Here is a 21,365-nt window from a genome sequence, read left to right as displayed (position 1 = left end):
GACGTTGAATTTTATTGCATTTCGCTTAAACGATTAGAACTTGATTCAGGCCTAGTGCATCAGTTATATATATAGATGAGTATATGATGATGATATGTGAGCATATAGTTAGAAAGTTTCTAGATGAAAAACTGGTGAAGCAGTCTTAACCTTGAAAATAGTAGATGAATACCATTCAACCTCATTTCCATATTCTCTTATTAGTCTGGTTGAGGAGAACTCTTCAAGATTCAAAAATGAAGAGGGCTAAATGTCACAGCATAAAAACAGTTAAAGATAAACAAAATCATAGCCAAAAACTAGCACAGAGATTTTATAAAAGGATTAAAAAGAAAAGTGAAAAAAAAAAAAAAAAATACGAAAAACAGATAAATTAGAGAGGAAAGGAAATGCCTGCTCACTGATTCCATATGTAAACCGAAAGCCGTATTGTCTTGTATATCCATGTCAAAGTCCAGTCGATCAGAACGAGAAGCAGAAAGGATGAAAAAGTGGAGAGAAGAGAAAGTAAAGGGAGGAAAAGGAAGAGAAGCAAAGAAAAGAGGCGGGATAAATAATAAGAAAGAGAGAGAAAAAAAAAGACACAATGAAATGCATAAATGGTGATAAAAGGCACAACTCAAAATCCGAAATCCCCAGACAACAAGACAATAAATAGCTCTCCATCTAAATGAAAACAACCACCTCCCCCCTATCATTCCTCTTCAGCCTCAAAGCCCTCCACAACTCCCTTTCCTCCTCAATCCTCTTCTCCCTCTCCCTCTCCCTCTCCCTCTCCCTCTCCCGATCCCTGCTATCCCTTCCCCTCCCCCTCCCCCTATCCTTCCCCGCATCTCTATCCCTATCACCGCCCTCAACCTCCCCCCCTCCAACCTCCCGATGGAACCTCTTAAGTGCCTTATGAATTGACCACCCCCTCTCCGACTCCGGCCCCTTATTGACAAGCGCCAAAAACGCCCCAGCCTTCTCCCTCCTCGCCATCTCCCCATTTCCATCACTAATATTAATGCTGTTGATATTACTATTATTATTATGACTATTATTATCTTCACCCTCCTCCTCCCCCTTGAAAACAACAAGCTGATTCTCCCCCCCAACAAGCCGAAGAATATTACCCTCCCTACCAACCTCCTGCAACCCATTCGGTGACCGCGACCGGTTCTCCGACCCGCTATCAATCCGATACTCAATAGCCTTCAGACGACGCGGGAAATTCTCATCATATCCATCTCCATTTTTATTGCTAGGAAGATTGCGACGCCTCGCCAAGCGATCCAGCTGCTCGACGTGATGGAGTCTCTTTTGCCGTCTAGCAGCAGCAGCAGCAGCAGGAGTAGCGCCATCTGACGATAAGCGTCGTCGGGTGCGCACCAACGCACGACTGACCGAGCCATTGCTGGAGCCATTGACGGTGACGCCGTTGATCCCCGCGCCGCCAAGAAAGGACATGATGCGACCCGCGCGACCCTTGATGGCGATCCCGGCCCCGGCGCCGTCATTGTGACTCCCACCACCGGCATTACCGGTATGATTGCTAGTACTACCATTGTTGCTAGTTGCCTTGTCAGCCCTGCGCGTGCGTTTGAGAGGCGATGCGGGATCTTGGGGGTAGCGTCGATGTCCCTTGTCGCTGTCGCCATCATCGGTTTTGTAGTCTGCGTCTGGGGTCGGTGAGTAATTTCTCATCATGCGGTTTAGGCCGCCAGTTAGTCCTGAGTGGTTCAGGGAAGGTGTCAGGGGGTTAGAAGTAGCATTTGATGTTGAAGGTGGGGCGTCAAGCATTGGAGTATCATCAGCGTATGTCGCAGAGTTGGCGATTTCGGGGTTGATATCTTCAATGTGGCCACGTTTGCGCTTCTTATCTCCCGTGCCTGCTACACCACTGGTGGTGGCTTGATCTGGGGACGAGGCACGTTCTTGACGGGGTGGGTCTCTTCTACGCTTGGGTGCAGGAGTCGTGAAGTTGTTATAAATAGATGATGTGGAATCCATTGCGGCGCCGTTTTGGTATATTGGAGACTCGAGGGTATCCGCGCCATAGGAGAAACCGTTTTCTTCATAGGCCAAGTCGTAAATCACTTCGTCGTCCTTTCCCTTAGAGAGCTTTGCAAGCTCTCTGGGCGTGTTGAAAAGCGGGGGTGCGTGCTTTAGCATAACCATGGGCTCCTTCGATCCTCCAAGGGAAACTGTCGATGCATTTGGGGTGTCAGACGGATCGAGGAAGTCAAAGACGTTGACGTGGGCACTGGACTTGGTTGTAGCGGAGGTATACTTTCCGGATTCCGGGCGGGGGATAGCCGGCGGAGGACTGGGGGCATGCGGAGGAACAGATTTATTATTCTTAGGTCTGATATCGTCAACATCTGTAACATCTTCTACCCAGGGGTCACGGGGGCCAACAGGTTTGGAGGTCGGGGTTTCAACAATGGTCACGGACTTGGTCTTCTTGAATTTGCTGGGCTTCTCCTTGTAGAGGGCACCCTGGTATTTCTGGGCTTCGGATATACAAGACTAGAGAACGATTCAAAGAACCAGAAAAGAGTTAGCGGGAAATAATATTGAACCAGTCCTTTTATCTGTCTGTAGATTTTCTAAGATTTCAGGGTGGAATGCCGCGAATGGAATGTCATGAGCTAATTGCTGCCCAATGGCACTCGCAGGCACTATCACGCAGCAGATGCAGGCTATAGACGCCGTCTGCCAAATCAGCGCGGTCATACGTGGAGACAGGGAGACATGAGAGGATCCTCTGCCTTATCCGTAAACGAATCATTTGTTTGTCGCATTCTCGCTGTCTCGCTGGCCGGCGCGCACAAAATATTATGCAACTAACGCTTAAGCGCGAACATACAGCACCAACAACAACAGTATCAAACAGCCTAATCAAGGTCTATACATGTCGAATTGGCGACAATGATGTGAATGTAGAGGCAGATATATGAGGCAAGATGGCATTGCGACGAGAAATGGTCCAATAGAAGAGCAAATATAGGCGCAAGAAGCTGATACAATAAAAAGAAGTTAAAAAAATAAATTATGGCGGCTTACTGTATGGGCTCTATATGAGGTTCCGGGGAATTCGACTGAGCAGTCTAGACAAGAGAAACGAGCGCCATGACATTGGTTACGGTGAGGATCTGTCTTCTTCTTGGTGATGACATCGCCGCAAGCCTGTGAAGCCGGGTTCAGTTAGCAGGGAGTCATTTTCTATTTTTTTTTTTTTTTTTTTTTTTTTTTTTTTTTTTTTTTTTTTTTTTTTTCTTGTTTTCTTCTCTCTCTCTTGCTTTTCACGATACTTTACGCCACCCCACAATAGAATAGGGGACAAGAGGGGAAATAATGGGCAAGAGTAAACCGCAAGTCAATCGAATTCTCTTTGAAATAGCCAAAGAAGACGCAAAAAAGAACAACTCACCTCGCATTGAAACGACACCATGATGACGCGGGAAGATCAGGGCGGGTATTAGGGTAGTAGGGGACGAAAACGGACACCAGATTTGCAGCGGCAGGACAGATACTGGACTGGGAACGGTTAGGCGGGAGAGCAGATGGGGCTGATCTTGGAGAACAGGTGTCGATGCCCGAGAGGCCCGAGGAGCTCAAGGGGGAGTGCGGGGAGTGAGGATGCGAAGTGGAAGAGGGTGCGGCGGGAGTGCGGTTGGTGAGGCGAGATGAGAGGGTAAATAGAGAGAAGTGAGGCGGAGGGAGGTAGGTGACTGGAGGAGGGAAAAGGGAGAGAGGTATATTTGGAAAGTGTAGTTGATAATATTTCTTCTAATTCTTTATTAACTAGGTAAAATCCTTTGAATAGTTAGTTGGTTGGTTAATAAATAAATAAATAAATGATACCGGTTTCTTCTCTTCTGTGTCTTCAAGTTCTGCCTCTTCTGCCTCTTCTTCTTCTTCTGTCTATTTTGTTCAGTTGTTTTCTTTTTCCTGGTCTTCAATCCACAACACACGGATTGATCCCACTCCCCCAATTACAGGTTATATACCACACCCACAACACCCCCCGACCCTTCAACTCCATATGAACAGTGCAGATACACGAGCACGAGCAAACGGCACCAGCACAGCCAATTGCCTTGCAGGATCTGGCTGCACTAGGCTGTTTCTCGACCCGCAAAATTGTGTAATTTTGGTAAGATGCGGTATGGGGCTACAAACTTCCCGCGGCTGAGGATTCTCACAACGCAGGACTCAGGACAAGGACATGACTACCTGCGCCATACTCCCAGCGACTGACCGCATATTCCGTGTTTACATGATTGAACTCCCCCCGGCTTAGAGGGGAATACGCGATATACACATGCAAGAAGCGGCTGTTCAACTAATAACAACGCACACCAGGCAAAAAAAGGGAAGAAAGAATGGGGGAACTAATCAAAGGAGATCCATCACGTCGCCAACGCAGATGACCCCTTCTTGCGTCGTCCAACTTCCAAGGATCTTCTTCCACCCTTGGTGCCGGGAGATTTTGCCCTGCTGCCATTTGTTGACGCGACAGATGCACAGAGTTCCGCATTATGACTACCGTGACCATCTAAAACAAGGCCCCCCCCCCCCCCCCCCATGTTCGCTTCGAGTTCTGCAACACGCGCCATGCATTGATGCTGGGGGGTCTGTCTGTCTCCCGCATCCCCCATCCCATCACTAGAATCCCAGTTCCATGGACTTTTATTATTCCGCGGCTTGTCAGTCGTATAGACGCAACCGTCATCTTCCAGGCCGGAAGGATGTGCAAATATATGCAGTTGCTCGTTTCACGGACTTCGCGCAGGAGCAACATTCAGCAAAAGAAAAACAAAACTAAAAGGTAAATTTTGTTTATCAAACCGGGAGGGGGATGAATGGGAGACGGGGAAGTTAAAAAAAAGGGCTTTGGGCGCAAAGTATCCAGAGGCAGCTGCTTATCCACCACATGAGCCCAGCCAGCCATGGGTGGCTGATAACGGCTTTTTGAGGCTGGAGCACGCCCCAGGAGGACTTCCTCTTGGTCATCGCATTCTTTTTCTTTTTTTTTTTTTTTTAAAATTTCTGGGGTGGATGAAGCATGTTCGTGGCTGTGGGTGGGCACAAATCCATTTCCCCTTCCCCCGCAACAATTGCAATCTGGACGGAGTAGTTCCTCACCGTTGTTTATCAAGGAAAAAGTAATACATAGTATCGACCGGTTGGCATCAAGGAGTCCCTTAACCTTCGTGGAATTTTTACTTATTATTTATACATCGCAACAGCACCCCAGAATTAAAATCTAATTAAGGAGAATGGGTATGAGATTTCGACTCTCCTACAACACCTATTCCAAAACTAAAACCAACTCCCCCTTTTGCGCACGAACGCTGATTTGCCCGTAGCGACTGCGTCTCAGATATGGGCCACGGAGACACTGCTCAACTCTCCAACTAACCTAGCGGGCCAAGGCAGAACAGGCAAAAATAGAACCTGCCACATGCGCATCGAATCAGATGTCCTCTTCTGATTCTACAGACGCGTCCTGCTCTCCAGCAGCCCTGTCCCCAAGCACTAAAATATGAGCCGTGTCCATGTTCGCAAATTTTTAGCTGTCTTAAACGGTCCGGCTACGCTAGTTCTCATCTGTAGTTATCTTTCCCCCCCCCCCTTTTTTTTTTTTTATTTTTATTTTTACTTTTTGTTTTTTCCGGGCGCCTAATAATGAAACTCACAAGCTGTCCTCTGGCTAAATTATCTTCCGTAATAATGTTAGTACATACATTTCAAGGGACTGAGCGCGACTTAAAACGACTAACTCTGTAGGTGGATGTTCTCTCCCATGTGGACGCTTGGCAGGCTGGTTTTATAGGGCTGTTGAAAGGTAACTCGGGGCGAGATGGTTGACTGAAATTTCAGCAGTGTGAGAGGCTTGGATGGGAGGCGACTCTGTTCAACGCTTGTGGCTGTAAAAGGGATAACTAACTCTCCAACTCGGAGGGCTGAAGACGGAAGCGGGAGTGTGCCTGGCTGGCTTTTTCTCCCCCCCTTCTGGCTGTCGCTTTGGCCTTGGATGGTTTCTATCTTTAACTAACCTTCTCCAGAACTGCGGGATAGTATCACATGGAAAGGGGGGATGACTACTTTGTGTTCCGGGTCTGGCCAAGTTTTGTTTTCTTGTATGGGCCCCTGCGGTAATTATTCTGATACACTGATGATAGTGACGGTGGTGAAGATGGAGGGGCCAAGGGTTGGTGGCCTAGCACTCCGCGTCTCTAGACATGATTTTAAGCACAGGGTACGGTTAGCAGATATGCACATCATCCATGAAGAAGTACTTCGTTCCTCGAGTTCTTTACACCAGTTAGCTAGTTGTTCTGACAAGCTTTCCTCGTTTGTCATTATCACCATTGCCATGCCATTACCCAGGTATCCTCTCACTAAACCTCTCCATGGTTCGTCAGAATATCATAGATAGGTCGCACACGGTTGCTTGAGATGTGGCTGAATCAGGGCTTGCACCACCCAACTGCAAACGCATCATTGCGTCAACTGCAGTGAATACTGGTTAAAATAGCAGCACCGGCTACATCCAAGAATATCTTTTGATCTCTGCTTGGGACTGTCCAACACTTTGGCGATTTAAAGGTGAAAAGCAAAAATCAAAAACAAAGGGGGGAGATCAACGCGGAGAGAGAGATAGCGCAACATGGCTCTCTCTCCTTCCCAGCGGATACACAGCGATAGATCGAACCTTCACACCTCCCCGGCCCCAAAACAAAGACAACCTTATTATTAAATTATTAACTATCCAATACTCACCGTGATGCATTGCGTATAACCGACTCTTTTTATCACAACCAGAACCTGTGCACAAACAAATACATAATGTCAAGTGAAGCCAGTTTCCCCAACCTTCACTGCTGCAGCTTTCAATCAACAACATCAACAACAACAACATAATACCAATAATAAATCAAAAAAAGACGAAGAAACAAAAACAATGGAACCCTTAGTGTCACTCCCTCCCAGCCCCCAACCCCTAGACTTAAACGAACGCCTCGTCTTCAACGGTTACCGCGTCGAGGACGAAAGGTCCAGAGCTAAATACATCTCAGGGCAGGGCATACATGCCGCGTCCAAAGAAGAAGTCCCACTCGCCCTAGCCTCCAACCACGAATACATGGTCCTCCAATACCAAATCCTAGGCCATCTGCACGGGCGCCGTCCACAGCCTCCAGACATACCGCCCTTCGAACCCTCGCCGTTCATATCAGTCTTTGCAGACTGGGCATCGGCAGACCACGAAGCGCGCCGCAGGGCTGAGCGGGGTATCCAAAATGTGGCTGTCTATCACATCGCGATCACGGGGAGTGATATGCGCGAGTACGGGCCGATTGTGTTTATTTTTGTTCCCGAGGCGTTGGAGTGGTTGAATTATCCGGTACCTGAGTGGATTCATCTGGATGATGTCGGGAATGTGTATCTCTTTGTTCATCACATTCCGTCGCGGTGTGTTAGGAGGCGGCTTCCATATTGGTAAGTTTAGGCCGTGCGTGGGTCTGTGTTCATTTCAGGGAGGATGGGAGAGGGAGAAAAGGGAAGAGAAAAATTAAAAGAGGGATGTTGTTGTTGATGATGTTGTTGTTGGAGGTGTGGATTTTCGCGGAAAGGGAGTTCTTGAAGAAAATTGGGTGATTTAAGTTTTGTGCTGATCATGGTCCGCTGCGTAAGGTCCAATTGCATCGAGCCCGGCGGTGATGGAGACGAAGATTCGTATGACAGTCAGGATACAGGAGAGGACTGGCATGACGCGGAAGATAATAATACACATCGATAATGTACGCTAATCCCCCTGACCAGCCGAAATGGCCAAATGATTCGATGTGAACTGACCCGAACAGCAAAATTCCTCAGCCCTTATGCTCTTTTTTTCCATCTCAAAAGGCATTTATATCGCGAGTTGAACAACGAGCTGCCTGAAACATGGAATGTACCCTCCAAAACACCCAAGAGAAAGGGGTTGTTGGAAGACATGGTGGTCTGGGAATCTTCTCGTTAGAACCTTGGGTTTATGGTTTATCTGCATGTGGTACGAGGCCTTTCTGGGAATTTATTAGATAGGCTGCTTGTCGGTTGTCTCGTTCAACGACCACAAATCGTCAAACAATGGAATGGCGATAAGAGTCACATTGAAGAATCCATATAAACTCACCGACAATTGCCCCCCGCCCTCATAACCAGTTAAGCATTTCATCCCAGTTGATTCTGCTGGATCTATCCTTATTCTCTTCAATGCGCAACATACGCAGATAAGGCGAGGCATTAACAACAGGACAATACCCATTTTCTCGTCCCATGCACGCCCTGCATGACGTTGGGAACAAGATTAGGCTGCGTGGGTAACATCACACATGCATTCTGTATCGTTGGCAGGGAATTTGCGCAGGAATCGCGTCGTTCGATGCACATTTCACACAATTCAGATCCGGTTTGTTTTGCAACGCAGAGTGGGAACTGGGCGGGGAGGGGTTCGGCCTATGGCAACGGCGGTTCAGTGTACACATGTCGGTTGCTATTGGCTCTGTTAGTGAGCCAGAAACATTTCCTCCGTGTGCCTTGCGTACAGTATGCTTATGCACAATACTTGTGTACGGATAGCTATATGAATATAAATGGGCGATGCGAAGTCGTAATTTAGGAAATAGAAGTATAATATGTGAATGGACAGAAGGGGAAATTATAAAATGATAAAAGGCCACCGAATTAATGCTCAGGGATACCCGCTGCGTTTGTCATACCTTAATAGCCTCCTCATGCACATCCACAAACCCAGCGTCAATAAGCAGGCCCTTTAACTAATCTGCCATATTTCATCTTTTTTACGAACTTCTTCGCGGCTTCACTGCACAGGACGTTAAACTGAGAACATACCGTCTCTTTGCTCATCGTATCATCTTCAGACCTCATCCATGCCCCCGGCTCCTGGATTTCAAGCAAACCGCCTGGTTTCGTGTGCTTTAAACATTGCGAGAGCAAGTTCTTCCAGTTCCTGACGCTGCCTCCGATCTGACGTGCATGAATAACATCAAAAGTTTCATCTGGACCATTCTTCCCATACTTCCAGTCCATTCAATGTCGTCAAGGTAAAAACTTAACATTGGGCGGCACCCGACCGGGCTGAATGGAGCTGAGATCTACCCCGACAATGTGGGCGGAAGGATACTCATCTAAAAAATCTAGAGCCCATAGACTGTGCGCTCCCGAGATCCAATGCCCGTTGTGGGTTGGGTCAATGGGTGTGTGGAGGAGTTTCCCATCGAGTATAAAAGGGAATACGTAGTGGAGCGAATCGAGGCGATCTTGCTCCGTTTCGTCATTGGGGAGGAGATACGCCCCTCTTCTGTAGCTGGTGCATCTGCGGCCGTAGGCATAGTCGTAATTTAGAATCGGCGTAGAAAGTGAAGTTCTTTATGCGAAGTTGTTTGACTCGTTACCCAAGGTCGAATTTGCTTTATTGTCATCAAAATTCATATCCGAGAGTTGAGTTTCGGCGTTGGGTAAGGTATTGAGGATAGGTCATCGGCTCTTTTTTGTACCTGTGTTAATCATGAGTCGGTAACGTTGTTGTGTGAACCGTTTGCCAGGGTGTTGAAAAGTCTTCTAATATGCCGAACACATCTTTAGAGACACCGGGGCGGAGAAGCAAGGGGGAGCCAGGGAATTTATCTCCGGCAAGGGGGGTCCCATCCCGGCCCAACTAGCGGACACACTAACCGTAGTTTCAATGCGACCAACAATTTAGTTGATTATTGTTTTCCCAAGGTCATTATCCAGGCGTGCAATGGAAACCCTATTGTGCACTAGGACCCGAAGGAAGCAAATTGGTGCATGGGTCGCGTATGGGTCGTATGGGTCGCACGGGTTCGGTCCGCTGTGGAGACACTAGCATTGGGCACTTGGAGATACTTAAACTAGTACAGAACTCCAGATGCATTTCAATCCTTGCCGGGGTCCATTGTCCAGCCGAGCCTTGGGGTAACTAGTTCGAGAATCCATCATCCTCTAACTCGTCAGTATTGTTCCAACTTAGCGAACGTAGAACATGTGCCTGCAACATAAAGCTGCCGTATCTGCGAGTCCCTCTCGCGATGCCTCTCCAGGTTCCAACTCATGGACAAGTAATGATGGCGGAGGGAGCATTCCAGATAACCGTCCCCAAGGCCCCTGAAACGTTTGCTGCTGCGTTTGGAGCCTGGCTGATATATCTTGCCTATCTTGCTATCTACCGGCTGTATATCAGTCCGCTTGCTGGTTTTCCAGGTCCAAAACTCGCAGCACTCACCAGATGGTATGAGGCATACTACGAGATCGTCCTTCTGGGTCAATTTTCTCGCAAAATCGATGAGTTGCACGATAAATATGGTATATGCCCTTTGTGATAATCCCTCTCCTGAAGGTCAAAAGCCGATAATTTTCATATAGGTCCAATCATCCGAGTAGCACCAGACGAGATCCATATCAGGGACAGCAGCTTTTTCGAGAAGGCTTATGGGCAGAATACAAGGTTGGACAAGCCTGGGTGGGAAAATAAATTTGGGATGAAAGATGTGACTTTCACCACCCCTGAGCATACTCTTCATCGCGAGAGAAGGGGGGCTCTTAGCCGAATGTTGGTGTTTATTAATTGCCTTTCATGTCTTCTGGAATGATTCCCTGACGCATTCCTACACATAGGTTTTCAAGGCGAATGGCCTTAAACTTTGAACCTGTAATACGTCAGTGTGTGGAGCGGCTCTGTGAAAGAATCTCGGAGTTCGTGGAGAGCTCCCAACCCTTGGTGATCTCTGACGTCTATCCCTGTCTTAGCGGTGATGTTGTTATGCAATATGCGCTCGGGTTCTGCTATAACCAGCTTGATTCCCCCAAGTTTGACTCTTTCCATGGAGCATTTCAGTCCATGGGAGCGTCTGGCCACGTCACATCTCAGTTTCCCTGGTTCCTTCCAGTAAGTTCAGATCTCATAATATTCGGTTCTCAAGTGCTAATTTAAAGGCAGTTAATAAATGCGTTGCCAGATCGATGGGTAGAGCGGATGCAACCTGCTCTGGCAAACTTATTGCAGTTGAAGAAGGTGAACTTCCCGGTAGCTATCGACTCTATCATAAAATGCTGATAATTACATTCGCAGGATCTATTGGATTTGACTGGGCGTATCGTTCGGGGAGAAGAACCTTTGGAGAAAAACTTATCACGCCCCACTATCTTCCAAGAAATCCTGCAGAGTGACCTTCCGCCACAGGAAAAGTCGCATTATCGTCTTGCTGGTGAAGCACAAAGCGTAATGGGTGGTGGCATCGAGTCTCCCGCACACGCCCTTACAGTGGCTACATTTCATATCGCCAACACTCCCCACATTTCCCAGAGGCTTCGCTCCGAACTCGTGCAGGCATTCCCGGATATCAACGTTCCTCCAACACTGTTAGAGTTCGAGAAATTACCCTACCTTAAGGCGTGCATCCAGGAGTCTCTTCGGCTCTCATACGGCCTCTCGGCTCGCAATCCCAGGACTCAGGACCAGCCCCTGCAATATGGGAAGTGGACGATTCCAGCACGAACAACGGTTGCAATGACAATCGTCGATGTCCACCACGATGGAAAAATTTTTCCAGACTCGCATTCTTTTATTCCCGAAAGATGGCTAGATGATCCTCTGGCGCCAGATGGGACACCACTTGAGCGATATCTTGTTGCATTTGGGCGAGGATCAAGGTCGTGTTTAGGAATAAAGTAAGTTGTTATCTTGGATCCCCAGTTTTTTCCAGCATACCTGGTGCTGTTGTTGAAAATTAAGAACGTAGTCTAACAAGACATGGGCAATTTACACATTTGTAGTCTTGCCTGGGCAGAATTGTACTGTACCATGGGAATTGTTTTCCGTCAGTTTGACTTTAAACTTTATGAGACAGATGTCAGCGACGTGGAGTTGCAACATGACTTCTTTGTTCCCCGTGCCAAACTTGACACCAAGGGTGTCCGAGTTTTTGTATCGAAGACAAAAGTTAGCTGAAAGACAGCTGGATATGAAGAGATATTGTTATGAAGGCGTGCTGTGAGATTCTGTCCAGTTGAATGGTTACTCTACCTCCAGTTTTGTCTTTCCTTTCTCATTAACTTCAGTCCATTTCCTTTTCGATCTCATCGAAATTATGTCATTTGGTGTTTTCCCCGTGAAAACAGGGCTATAAGTTGGTAGTAAATAGGAGAACCGGTCCACATTCGCTATAGTACAATTTAATGCCTTTGCGCTCTGTGACAAAGAACCAAAGCTGAGCCGAAAACAGTGGTGCCCAACGGAATAAGCGGTGAGCGACTTGCCTGACGCTGTCTCCTACTTGACACGCGTGATGAGAAGTTTCTAGAGTTTAAGGGGTGATGAAGGGTCCGAGAGCTCTCCATGGATGCTTTTGGTATCATGATTCGCGCAGGGTCGGAGAAGCTTGCAGCCGCCGTTCGTATTGTGGCTGGATGATCTTATCAACCTTGATCCTGACCATCCAGAAGAAGGTAAAAGACACTGCCTAATCCCCAGTCTATGGTGATTGCGGAGTATCTAGCCCATGGGTGATTTGTCCCCAAGTCCATGTCGCAGGTTGACGGTGCAGCACGCAGGCTTGAGTATTCCTATTATTAGTTGGTCGTCAGGAGAGCAGCTGGTTCACTCCTTATGGTGATTGGAAGATACGGTGAGAATATGATTTCATGTTCTCACCGTCCGGTTCATTCTGCCATCTATGTGATAATGGCTTGCCCGTACATGGACAGAGCTAGAGAAATGCATCTTCTGCGCATGTAAGCTATAATTATTTTCTCTGCTCATTGTCATTCTTCTTTCCATGCTCCTGAATGGCCATGCTAATACTCCGAAGTTCGGTCAGCCATCGAACACTAGTTACCTAGGTACAATGTTTGGCCGGCCGGGTTTAGCTAAGTTCCCACCGCAGTGCTCTACAGAACCCTCAAGCTCCCTCTTATCTCAATCGGATTCTCATTTAAAAATATATATATGTCCTGCACATATATTAAGGTTTAGGTGAAATACCGTGGTTATCTTTCATCTTCTCTCTTGAACCAATTGCATCGTAAAAATTTGATTACATTTCCCTCCAAAGCTATCCATTTGGAATGACTGAAGCATGAAGTTTCACCGCAACATTGCTCTCTCGACTAACCACTACTATCACGTAACCAGAAAGAAGTCTCACAGGCCGTGGTTTCAAATATTTTCCCAAGCTGGTTTCTCGGGATCTATACGCAATGGGATTTGGTTCTAAGAGAGCATATATGAAACCAATAAATCGCAGCCAAGGGATGCGCAGCTGATGTCATTGTAACACATTCAACGCGTGCAGAGCCTTTGCCAGCTCAGTGTCGAGTTCATCTCTGGTACAGTTTGCAGATCCTACTCCCATTTTAACCCTCAAAAAACTCTGGCCGTGTAATGACAAGAGAGCAAAGACGGTCTGGGAGACACAAAATCTGGTTTTTCAGAGCTTCGGCACTTGTGAACACCTCTCCAGTGAGACATCAACTCTTTCCCATCCATTCAATACCAGCTTGCAATGGTCATTATTTCATCTTGTTTAATCCAGTCGGCGAATGACCTCAGCCACATTTTGATAGATTAATAACTAATAACTAGTGAGGACTGGCACTAATCAGTAACTAGAAGACTTGTGCCGCACAAAAACAATTTCACCCATTCGAGTTATCATAGAGAGTACTGTATGGCAAGTTCTGCTGATGAAATACGGGAGCCTTTGTAATGCAAATATACATAAATATACGGATATATATCGCATTCATTCACTTTCTTACTCTTTGTCATATCACCTCTCCTTACTGAATTTGAAGCTGAGAGGTGTTTGGTATTTGACTTCACAGAACAAGGTGGCAAACAGAAATGGACGGCATACAAAATCAGTTCTCTCAGCAGTCAAATGCTGAATCCTTTTAAGGATAACAACTGCCAATCAAGCTTCATCGGTTCGGCCAGATATCACCCATCCAACTTTTTCACTCAGGCGATTAGCAGCCACCTGGGCAATTCAAAAAGCCAAGGAAGAAGTAGTCATATACGGGAGAAGGAGCTTCTGTTAAACAGATTTGATACACTTGTCTCGAATAAAACTATTAAACCATTGTGTTGAATTGGTGATGCCTCAAGGAGTAGATGTCACTGCCGGGCCATCTAAATAGTAATCCCTGTTTCTCCTGTCCAATTAATCATAAAGGTAGCGCAAATATATCTGCATGTTTGATAAGTCTGCCACATGGACCTTAAGACAGATGCGTAGATGGTGCCTTCGTAGAACAGCCATGACGAAATAGTTTGTCAGTCAAGGAAGCCCATTTCACTCTTGGTGTTTGCAAGCGTTTACAAGCAAATGTTTTGGCGCGCCCAGTGTATTAGTGCTCCAATAGAAAAACTCCCCGAATCCAGCAGCTTCATCAGAACCACTTGTTTGTGGGTCATACTAATTCTTCCTGTGTCTCTTTCTTAAAGAAAGTTCGGCTTTTATTCTCGTTTCACCCTTTTTCTCTGTCTGGATGTAGGAGCAGACCCTGGTCTTGTTCATTAGAAAAACTAAGTCAGGTGAGAATTACTCAGTGCAAAGATGATTTTTCGCCGATGTTCTCTCCCACCAGTCAACTAAAACCAACATCTTTATTTTTGGGCCTTGCATGCTCATCACTAGATGTCTAATGTCATTGGTTGCCTCATTCCTGGTCTGCATAATATGATTTTGGTCTGTGGCTCATGTGGTCTCTTAAACAGTGTGCTAATACGGAGGCAATGCGGGTAAGATAAGCGAATCGAACGGTGGCATTCATTAGAACGGTTATGTGTATTCCGCTTGGTCCAGATTAGGTTTGGAGCATAATTGACTCGGGGATTCCCATGGAACATGCCGTCCGGCTGTTCATGAACGGCGGACCCAAAGAGCGAGCCATGGTACCTCAGAACCCTTTGAAAGCTAAACAATATAAAGCTCTTAAAAGAAAATGGAAATCTGGCACCGTAGGCTGCGAGGGTCGTGGATGGATCATTTATACACATATAGACTGCCGTGCCCTCTGAAAGCCCAGAAATATCTTTCCGAGATTTTTGCGGTGTGAAAGAAGCTGAAGTTGAGAGAATGTTTACGTCGCATTATTGATGCGGAGACGAATCCTGGAGACGGCGGGGAAGATTTGAGTCCACGTGATATAGCTCCGGTGCTTCTCGCATATCTGAGTCAGCATCACCCCCCAGATCCATCTCCACAAGAATTCAGAGCCTGGAGAGCAACCACACAGTTGATGGCCAGACAGCCCAAGATATCGCCCTATTTTCCCCAGAAACCCCGCAGCGGCGCCTCCTGTCTCCCATTCCCTCCAATATCAGCCACATCCTTCGGCTTGATCCAAGAGAAACTGGCCTATGACCCATTCCGCCTGCTGATCGCGACCATTTTCCTCAACCGGACTCGCGGTGAAGTTGCCATTCCTGTGCTATACAGTGTTTTTGAGAGGTATCCTACTGTATCTGCCCTTGCAGAGGCACAGGAGGAAGATGTGGTTACAATGATACGCTGTCTGGGTTTGCAGAACGCCCGTGCCCGAAAATGTATTAATCTCGCGAAGCTCTGGATCGAAAATCCCCCGGTCAAAGGGAAAAGGTACAGAAAATTACATTATCCCAACAAAGGGGATGGACTAGATATAAAACCCGGGGAATGTGTGGACGATGGTGATTCTCGAGTTGCCTGGGAAATTGCCCATATCCCAGGTTTGGGCTCCTATGCCCTTGATAGCTGGCGAATTTTTTGTCGGGATGAGCTGAGAGGCCTTGCGAGTGATTGGAAGGGCACAGAGGCATCTGGTGAATTCGTGCCCGAATGGAAATCAGTTGTCCCCAAGGACAAAGAGCTGCGGGCGTATGTAGCTTGGATGTGGCTAAAGGAGGGATGGGAATGGGAGAAGGAAACAGGCAACAGAAGGAGGGCAAGCAGGAAGCTCCGGCTTGCGGCGCTGAAGGGGGGGATTGCTGTTGAAACGAATGGGAGATGGCTTCTTGAAACTCTGACGGTGGAAACATCAGCATATTTTGAAAAGACAGTTCAGGGTAAATGACCTCTACGATATATTTTTGATATATGTATAAACATGAATACTTTGGGATCTGACTGATAGCTGGAGAGTATCTAGTGCATATATATATTTAACTATACACATCTTCTCACAACGTGCTCATGAACCAGCAGAAGAGAGAACAGTTTTAACATCTCATCTTTTTTTTTTCCAGTGAAAGTTTCTCCCAACTCTTTATAAGCAAATTTTACTCGAGTTGTTATGGTGATGGCCGAATCCGGTAATTTGCAACCACAGCATCTGAGGGACTCATCAACAGCACAAATCATAAGCTGTAACTGTTAACTACGCAGCATATGCTTCCAGGATCAACGAGATCAACATTTCAAAGCCCCAACACGCTTTCTAAGACTTACTCTCGGCTGGCACCCCTAACTATGCGCCACAGAAAACAAAGCCGATTAACCACGCTTTAGGCCAGTGGTAAGAGTTGTGTTCCAAGTGTTCCGCGCAACACAACATTTTATTTGTGGCTTCTGTAGCCTGCGTGTATCGACCATTCAGCTGTTTAGGATTCACGCTTCTCGCAGCCTAACTGGCTCAGTCAAAAGTGATAGAAGGAGTTTGGTGACGCTGGGCAGCATTTTGTGGGGAATCGACCAACCACGTACTCCGTAGCGATTGTCCACAGAATCCCTGACCCTCACGTTAAACCAAACCAGGTTTAAATCGAAGCCACAAGCACCAAGCATTTTCAGGTCGAATGCCGACGCCATACGCTCCTAGTGGCTGACATCCGTCTCTTAGGCAAGAGAACTTCCAGAAGTGGACTACTCGCCACACCGAAGTCCGTAACTTACGTCGGAAACCATGCCTGTTGGCACCCCGGCGTGCGTCATGCCCTTGAAGGAACGGGAGCGGGATCGCCCACACAGAAGCGAGAGAGAGAGAGACAGAGAACGACGACCTCGATATCGCTCACCTACTTCGTTATTTGAAGGAGAAGCTGGTGAAAACGAAGGGTCTAGACATTCTGACATTCGATATGAGAAACAGTCGCCACGGTTATTCCACAGAACAAGGCCAAGCGACCCCACATCTAGAGATAGGGAACGAAGAAGAGCTGTCACTGGTGGTGACTCGAGGGTCAGCGCACCGAATCCATCCATGCCCTCCGCCGAGTCGAACTCCCGCCCATCCTCTTCTTCCTTCCTGGAGTCAAGGTCCAGTTTACCGTATCCATCTTTCTCCAAAGCACATAGCAAGGAAGTAGTGGGAAGTCGGGAAAATTTGGGCCAACAAAAAGTGGATATCTTGACACCAGAACCCACAGATATAACCATAGGAGATGAAGAAAATGGCAAGGTAAAGGCTGATGGCAGTAGTCCTACGGGACAAGAGGCCGCATCGAAACGGCATAGCACCAACCGTTCCCCACCAAGTCCTCCGTTAACAAACCTTGATCAACATTCTACAAGGAGGAATAGTACAACAAGCGAGAGTAAGAAACCGGAAGAGAAACGGAATACCATGAAAGGCCAGGATGAAAAGAAGAAGCATAAACCCAAAACTACCGTGAAGGAATCTGCGTCTAGTATGCGCCGCAAGTCAGATGATGGTTCGAAGACGAGCAGCAGAGGACCAGGCCCAAGCACACCAGGCATGAAATTGTTTGAATCCCTCCATTATCCACATAAGTCCCAAACCAATACCTCTCCGACCAAATCAAAGCCATCAGGAAGGAGTGACTCAGTCAAGCAATCATCCCGTCGAAAAACAAAGTCTTCATCGCCAGATCATTCATCAGAAACTCAAGTTGAAATCCAAGTTTCATCTTCCGCAGTCGACTCGGATGCAACATCCATCGCACCCAACCAGCCAAAGGTTTATCAGCGCCCTTCAATTAAGACAAGAACTCCACCTGAGCCTCGCAGAACACCTCCTCCGAGAGGATATTCCCCGTGGAAACAAAGTCCGCCTTCAGAGGCTCAATCTCGGGGGACTGGATTGCCTCCACCTCCGCCCCCACCTCCCTATGTGCCAATTACGATTCCCAAAGTAGACTATTTGCTCCATAATGGCGGGCTTAAATACCATGTTCCCAAGAGTTTCTTTGGAGCAGGCGAATCTGCAAACATGCCTCAGAATATATTCCAGCCATCGATAGCTGCGACAAAACTTTTTGAGCCGTTCAATAAGTTACTAGACGATTATCGCCAAGTGATATCAAAACACGGATCCCTAGCCGTGGCCACCGGGTATCGATCAGTTGCGAGGAGGCTTTTAGACAGGTTAGAAGCTGTCTTCGCGCGGGACATTTCATCAGAATCATGCCAGTGTGCAATGTGTTATACCAGCGAAGCTTCAGAAGAGGGAGTGAGCTGGGGAGAGGTTTTGGAACTTGTTTCTGGTCGACAGGATCTGCCATCGTGGCCTCCATTTAACATTGCTTCCAAACCAGGTACAGCAGACCTCCCAGGTTCTGATGGTCTGGAACCCATGCAGAAAATGGACGTGGACATACCCGAAGAGTTTAGAGAACATTACGTTCGACAATCTCGAAAAACGAAGCAGGCTGTGAATAAATGGCTTACTTGCAGCAACGACCAAACCGATAGTCCTCCTGATGAAATTGATGACGAGACCCTGATGTTCGCCATGTTAACCTACCTTGACGGAGAACAGAGAGAAACCTTTAGTGCGTTATTAGAGATTCCAAATGGTCCTCCAGAACCAAAACGAGAAACCCCCAAACCAAGAGATCGACCACAGGCTATAATTCAGTCCGGTGCTGCCATCCAACGGTTATACAGACTAGCAAAACCCCCACGAGACCCAGAAACAGCCATCTACTTATTAAACAACCCTGAAGTGCACCACGTCCTCGCTACACTAGCAGCAATTAGCAACGACGAATGGGATATTCTCACTTCTGGCCGCTTCGACGGATTCCTTCGCAGCGGTGCCGACGACGACCTCCCCCAAACATACTCTGCCCCTCCCGTAAGGGCTTCGCGACCCGGCTCCGCAAGGCCCATATCCCAAATGTCCCACACCAGACTTCGAAACGTAAGCCAGCCAATTGGCGGTTCATCTATCCCTTCCCGCACCTCTACGCCGACCCACGCGACTGTTGGCGCCCCCATTTTTGTCGACGAGGACACAGAAATTGCTGCCCTCGCTGAAATTGAACGGGATATATATCTCGGCATGGAAGCGCTTGAAGATGCCTTTGAGATCCTACATGTCAAGGCGGAAGCGGTCCGCAGTGCTTTGCGCGAACGTGGCGCGGGTCTGCAGGTTGCCAACCTTGCACGTCGCGGGGGTTCGGGAGCCGTTGAGGTGCTCTCTGGTACGCCTGCGGTTGGAATGTCGGCTTACGGGCTAAACAATAATGGGTGGGAGAGCTCGACGGATGATGGGATCGATGATAGCATTTCTGAGATTTTGCCGTCGGATTCGGCGAGCAATATCAGTTCGAGTCGGAGGCGGAGGCCTAAGAGGCGGAATGAGAGGAGGACACCTGTTGTTGTTGAAGAGGCGGAGGAGGAAGATGACGGTAACGTGATTACAAGTGATCACCGTACGGGGAAGAGGCATTAAGGTTGTTTTATTGGGGAATCTGTGGAGGTGGATGGGCATGAGTGTGCGTCAGCGTCCCGGATTATTGCATACATGCATGGGTAGCTAGATATGATGGGTCAAGCACGAGCTTTTTTCGTGTTTCTTCTTCTTCTTTTCTTTTGCTTTTCTCTCCATCTCCTCTTTCTGCTGTTGCGGTTGAGTATCTTGCTCTTTGAATTTTTCTCGCATGTCTTTGGTGCCATCTTCCTCGTTTTTTTTATTTTTCATTTTTTATATTTTTTAGAATGGAGAAAGCAAAATGCCCCTTTTTGATGGTTTGATGACTGAATGATCTAAGATGAAATGAAAAGCATAATCATGGACTTTTTCTTTTTTCTTTTTTTCTTTCTTTTTCTTTTTCTTTTTTTTTTTTTTTTTTTTTTTTTTTTTTTTTTTTTTTTTTTTTTTTTTTTTTTTTTTCTTTCTGGCGTGGCATAGTTTCATACTTTGGGATTCTCAGAACCTCCTCTTACTTATCCTTTTTCGAAGTTATTGACATTTCCTTCTCTTGTTTTACCCTGTCATTCCATTCCATTCCCATCTCACTCGTCTATTATTATTAATTCCACTGCCCTGCCCTCAGATATGTTTCCCAAACTTGTTTCTCGCAATGATTTACAACGGGTAATGGCAATCCGCAATTCCAATTTATTATACCCCCCTTTGTCTACCTAGGTTCTTCCGTGCTCAATTACGAGCAGATATTCGACTCTTCTATTTCGGCCTTTCTTTGTTAGATGCAATGGGGCATGTGTCGTGTGTATGTACGATTTACGGGTATGGCTTGAATATTTGTCCGAATTAAATAAATTGCAAAAGCAGTTCGAATTACTCTCTTACAGAATATAACAGCGGCAAAAAAAGAGGGTAGCGATGAACCATTGTTCCTGAGAAAAGGTACGAAAGTTAAACAGAATTTAACTTCAATATTACCACAAATTAATCCTCCAAAATCCCGTGTACCTGATTATATAGTACTATTATTGATGTTAGATCAACCATCCGGTTTCGGTTCCGGGTCCATATCCACAACCCGTGTCTGGCGTAAGTTGAAATGGGGACATTTTCGCATATTTCGATATTCCATGTTTTTTTTTTTTTTTTTTTTTTTTTTTTGAAGAGCAGTCTATTTAACTACAGAAGCAGATTCTTAGTGGTCAAGACGTAAGTCTGCACCATTAAGGCTTCTAGTCCATGCATGGTGTGTATTATTAGCTCCTAACTTTCTTTCCCGTAGTTAATGAGTGGTCTCATAGTGTAGATGGTTGGATCAGCTCAAGGAACGTCCACGGGTGGAAAGGTGTACCTAAATAGGAGACCGGAAGAGGGCCAGTTGAGACTGGGCTGACTGTAGGTCCCTATCTGCAGGCATGAGTTGGCAGCCGCCATAATTTCTGTATTTTATATATATATATATATATATATATACGATCATTGGCTGTAGCTGGGGTCCGGCTGCTGGGTGGTGTTGTTAAACCACGAAAGGGAAATCGTTGTGAGCTAGCAGCGGATAGCTATGTTTATTTTTACAAATCTTCGAAGCTTGAATTTGGGGAATTCTGCTGCAATTCATAACTTAGAAATATTAATCATGGTGTTCCACTGGAGAAATGTTCTTAATGCAGGTTTTTTTTCCCTTTCTCTTTTCTGTCACA

General features: G+C 46.7%; 9 protein-coding genes across 9 annotated transcripts; 4 read left to right on the top strand and 5 right to left on the bottom strand.

The window, feature by feature from the left end:
- Window positions 1–666: 666 nt before the first annotated feature.
- Window positions 667–3,436, bottom strand: PAAG_06128 (hypothetical protein; the record flags this gene model as incomplete). Its single annotated transcript, XM_002791817.1, has 3 exons — window positions 667–2,511; window positions 3,049–3,171; window positions 3,416–3,436. The coding sequence occupies 3 exons, from the start codon at window positions 3,434–3,436 to the stop codon at window positions 667–669; spliced, it is 1,989 nt and encodes a 662-aa protein (XP_002791863.1).
- A 961-nt stretch (window positions 3,437–4,397) lies between these two features.
- On the bottom strand, window positions 4,398–4,604 carry PAAG_06127 (hypothetical protein; the record flags this gene model as incomplete). Its single annotated transcript, XM_002791816.2, has 1 exon — window positions 4,398–4,604. The coding sequence occupies one exon, from the start codon at window positions 4,602–4,604 to the stop codon at window positions 4,398–4,400; it is 207 nt and encodes a 68-aa protein (XP_002791862.2).
- A 2,351-nt stretch (window positions 4,605–6,955) lies between these two features.
- PAAG_06126 (hypothetical protein) lies at window positions 6,956–8,014 on the top strand (the record flags this gene model as incomplete). The annotated part of the gene is made up of 3 exons (XM_002791815.1): window positions 6,956–7,491; window positions 7,687–7,728; window positions 7,816–8,014. 3 exons carry the CDS (start codon window positions 6,956–6,958, stop codon window positions 8,012–8,014), a joined length of 777 nt encoding a protein of 258 aa, XP_002791861.1.
- Window positions 8,015–8,747: 733 nt separating this feature from the next.
- Window positions 8,748–9,084, bottom strand: PAAG_12165 (hypothetical protein; the record flags this gene model as incomplete). Its single annotated transcript, XM_002791814.2, has 2 exons — window positions 8,748–8,810; window positions 8,887–9,084. 2 exons carry the CDS (start codon window positions 9,082–9,084, stop codon window positions 8,748–8,750), a joined length of 261 nt encoding a protein of 86 aa, XP_002791860.2.
- A 107-nt stretch (window positions 9,085–9,191) lies between these two features.
- Window positions 9,192–9,386, bottom strand: PAAG_12164 (hypothetical protein; the record flags this gene model as incomplete). The annotated part of the gene is made up of 1 exon (XM_015847689.1): window positions 9,192–9,386. The coding sequence occupies one exon, from the start codon at window positions 9,384–9,386 to the stop codon at window positions 9,192–9,194; it is 195 nt and encodes a 64-aa protein (XP_015702680.1).
- A 717-nt stretch (window positions 9,387–10,103) lies between these two features.
- On the top strand, window positions 10,104–12,022 carry PAAG_06124 (trichodiene oxygenase; the record flags this gene model as incomplete). The annotated part of the gene is made up of 6 exons (XM_015845796.1): window positions 10,104–10,377; window positions 10,438–10,624; window positions 10,690–10,960; window positions 11,012–11,086; window positions 11,144–11,742; window positions 11,848–12,022. The coding sequence occupies 6 exons, from the start codon at window positions 10,104–10,106 to the stop codon at window positions 12,020–12,022; spliced, it is 1,581 nt and encodes a 526-aa protein (XP_015700022.1).
- Window positions 12,023–14,914: 2,892 nt separating this feature from the next.
- Window positions 14,915–16,128, top strand: PAAG_06123 (hypothetical protein; the record flags this gene model as incomplete). The annotated part of the gene is made up of 2 exons (XM_002791812.2): window positions 14,915–15,034; window positions 15,136–16,128. 2 exons carry the CDS (start codon window positions 14,915–14,917, stop codon window positions 16,126–16,128), a joined length of 1,113 nt encoding a protein of 370 aa, XP_002791858.2.
- Window positions 16,129–16,521: 393 nt separating this feature from the next.
- Window positions 16,522–16,862, bottom strand: PAAG_06122 (hypothetical protein; the record flags this gene model as incomplete). Its single annotated transcript, XM_002791811.2, has 2 exons — window positions 16,522–16,677; window positions 16,758–16,862. The coding sequence occupies 2 exons, from the start codon at window positions 16,860–16,862 to the stop codon at window positions 16,522–16,524; spliced, it is 261 nt and encodes an 86-aa protein (XP_002791857.2).
- A 94-nt stretch (window positions 16,863–16,956) lies between these two features.
- Window positions 16,957–19,689, top strand: PAAG_06121 (hypothetical protein; the record flags this gene model as incomplete). The annotated part of the gene is made up of 1 exon (XM_002791810.2): window positions 16,957–19,689. The coding sequence occupies one exon, from the start codon at window positions 16,957–16,959 to the stop codon at window positions 19,687–19,689; it is 2,733 nt and encodes a 910-aa protein (XP_002791856.2).
- Between the last annotated feature and the right edge of the window lie 1,676 nt (window positions 19,690–21,365).

The sequence above is a fragment of the Paracoccidioides lutzii genome, assembly GCF_000150705.2.
Source record: "Paracoccidioides lutzii Pb01 unplaced genomic scaffold supercont2.17, whole genome shotgun sequence".
NCBI lineage: Eukaryota > Fungi > Ascomycota > Eurotiomycetes > Onygenales > Ajellomycetaceae > Paracoccidioides > Paracoccidioides lutzii.
This window is presented reverse-complemented; position numbering and strand designations above follow the sequence as displayed.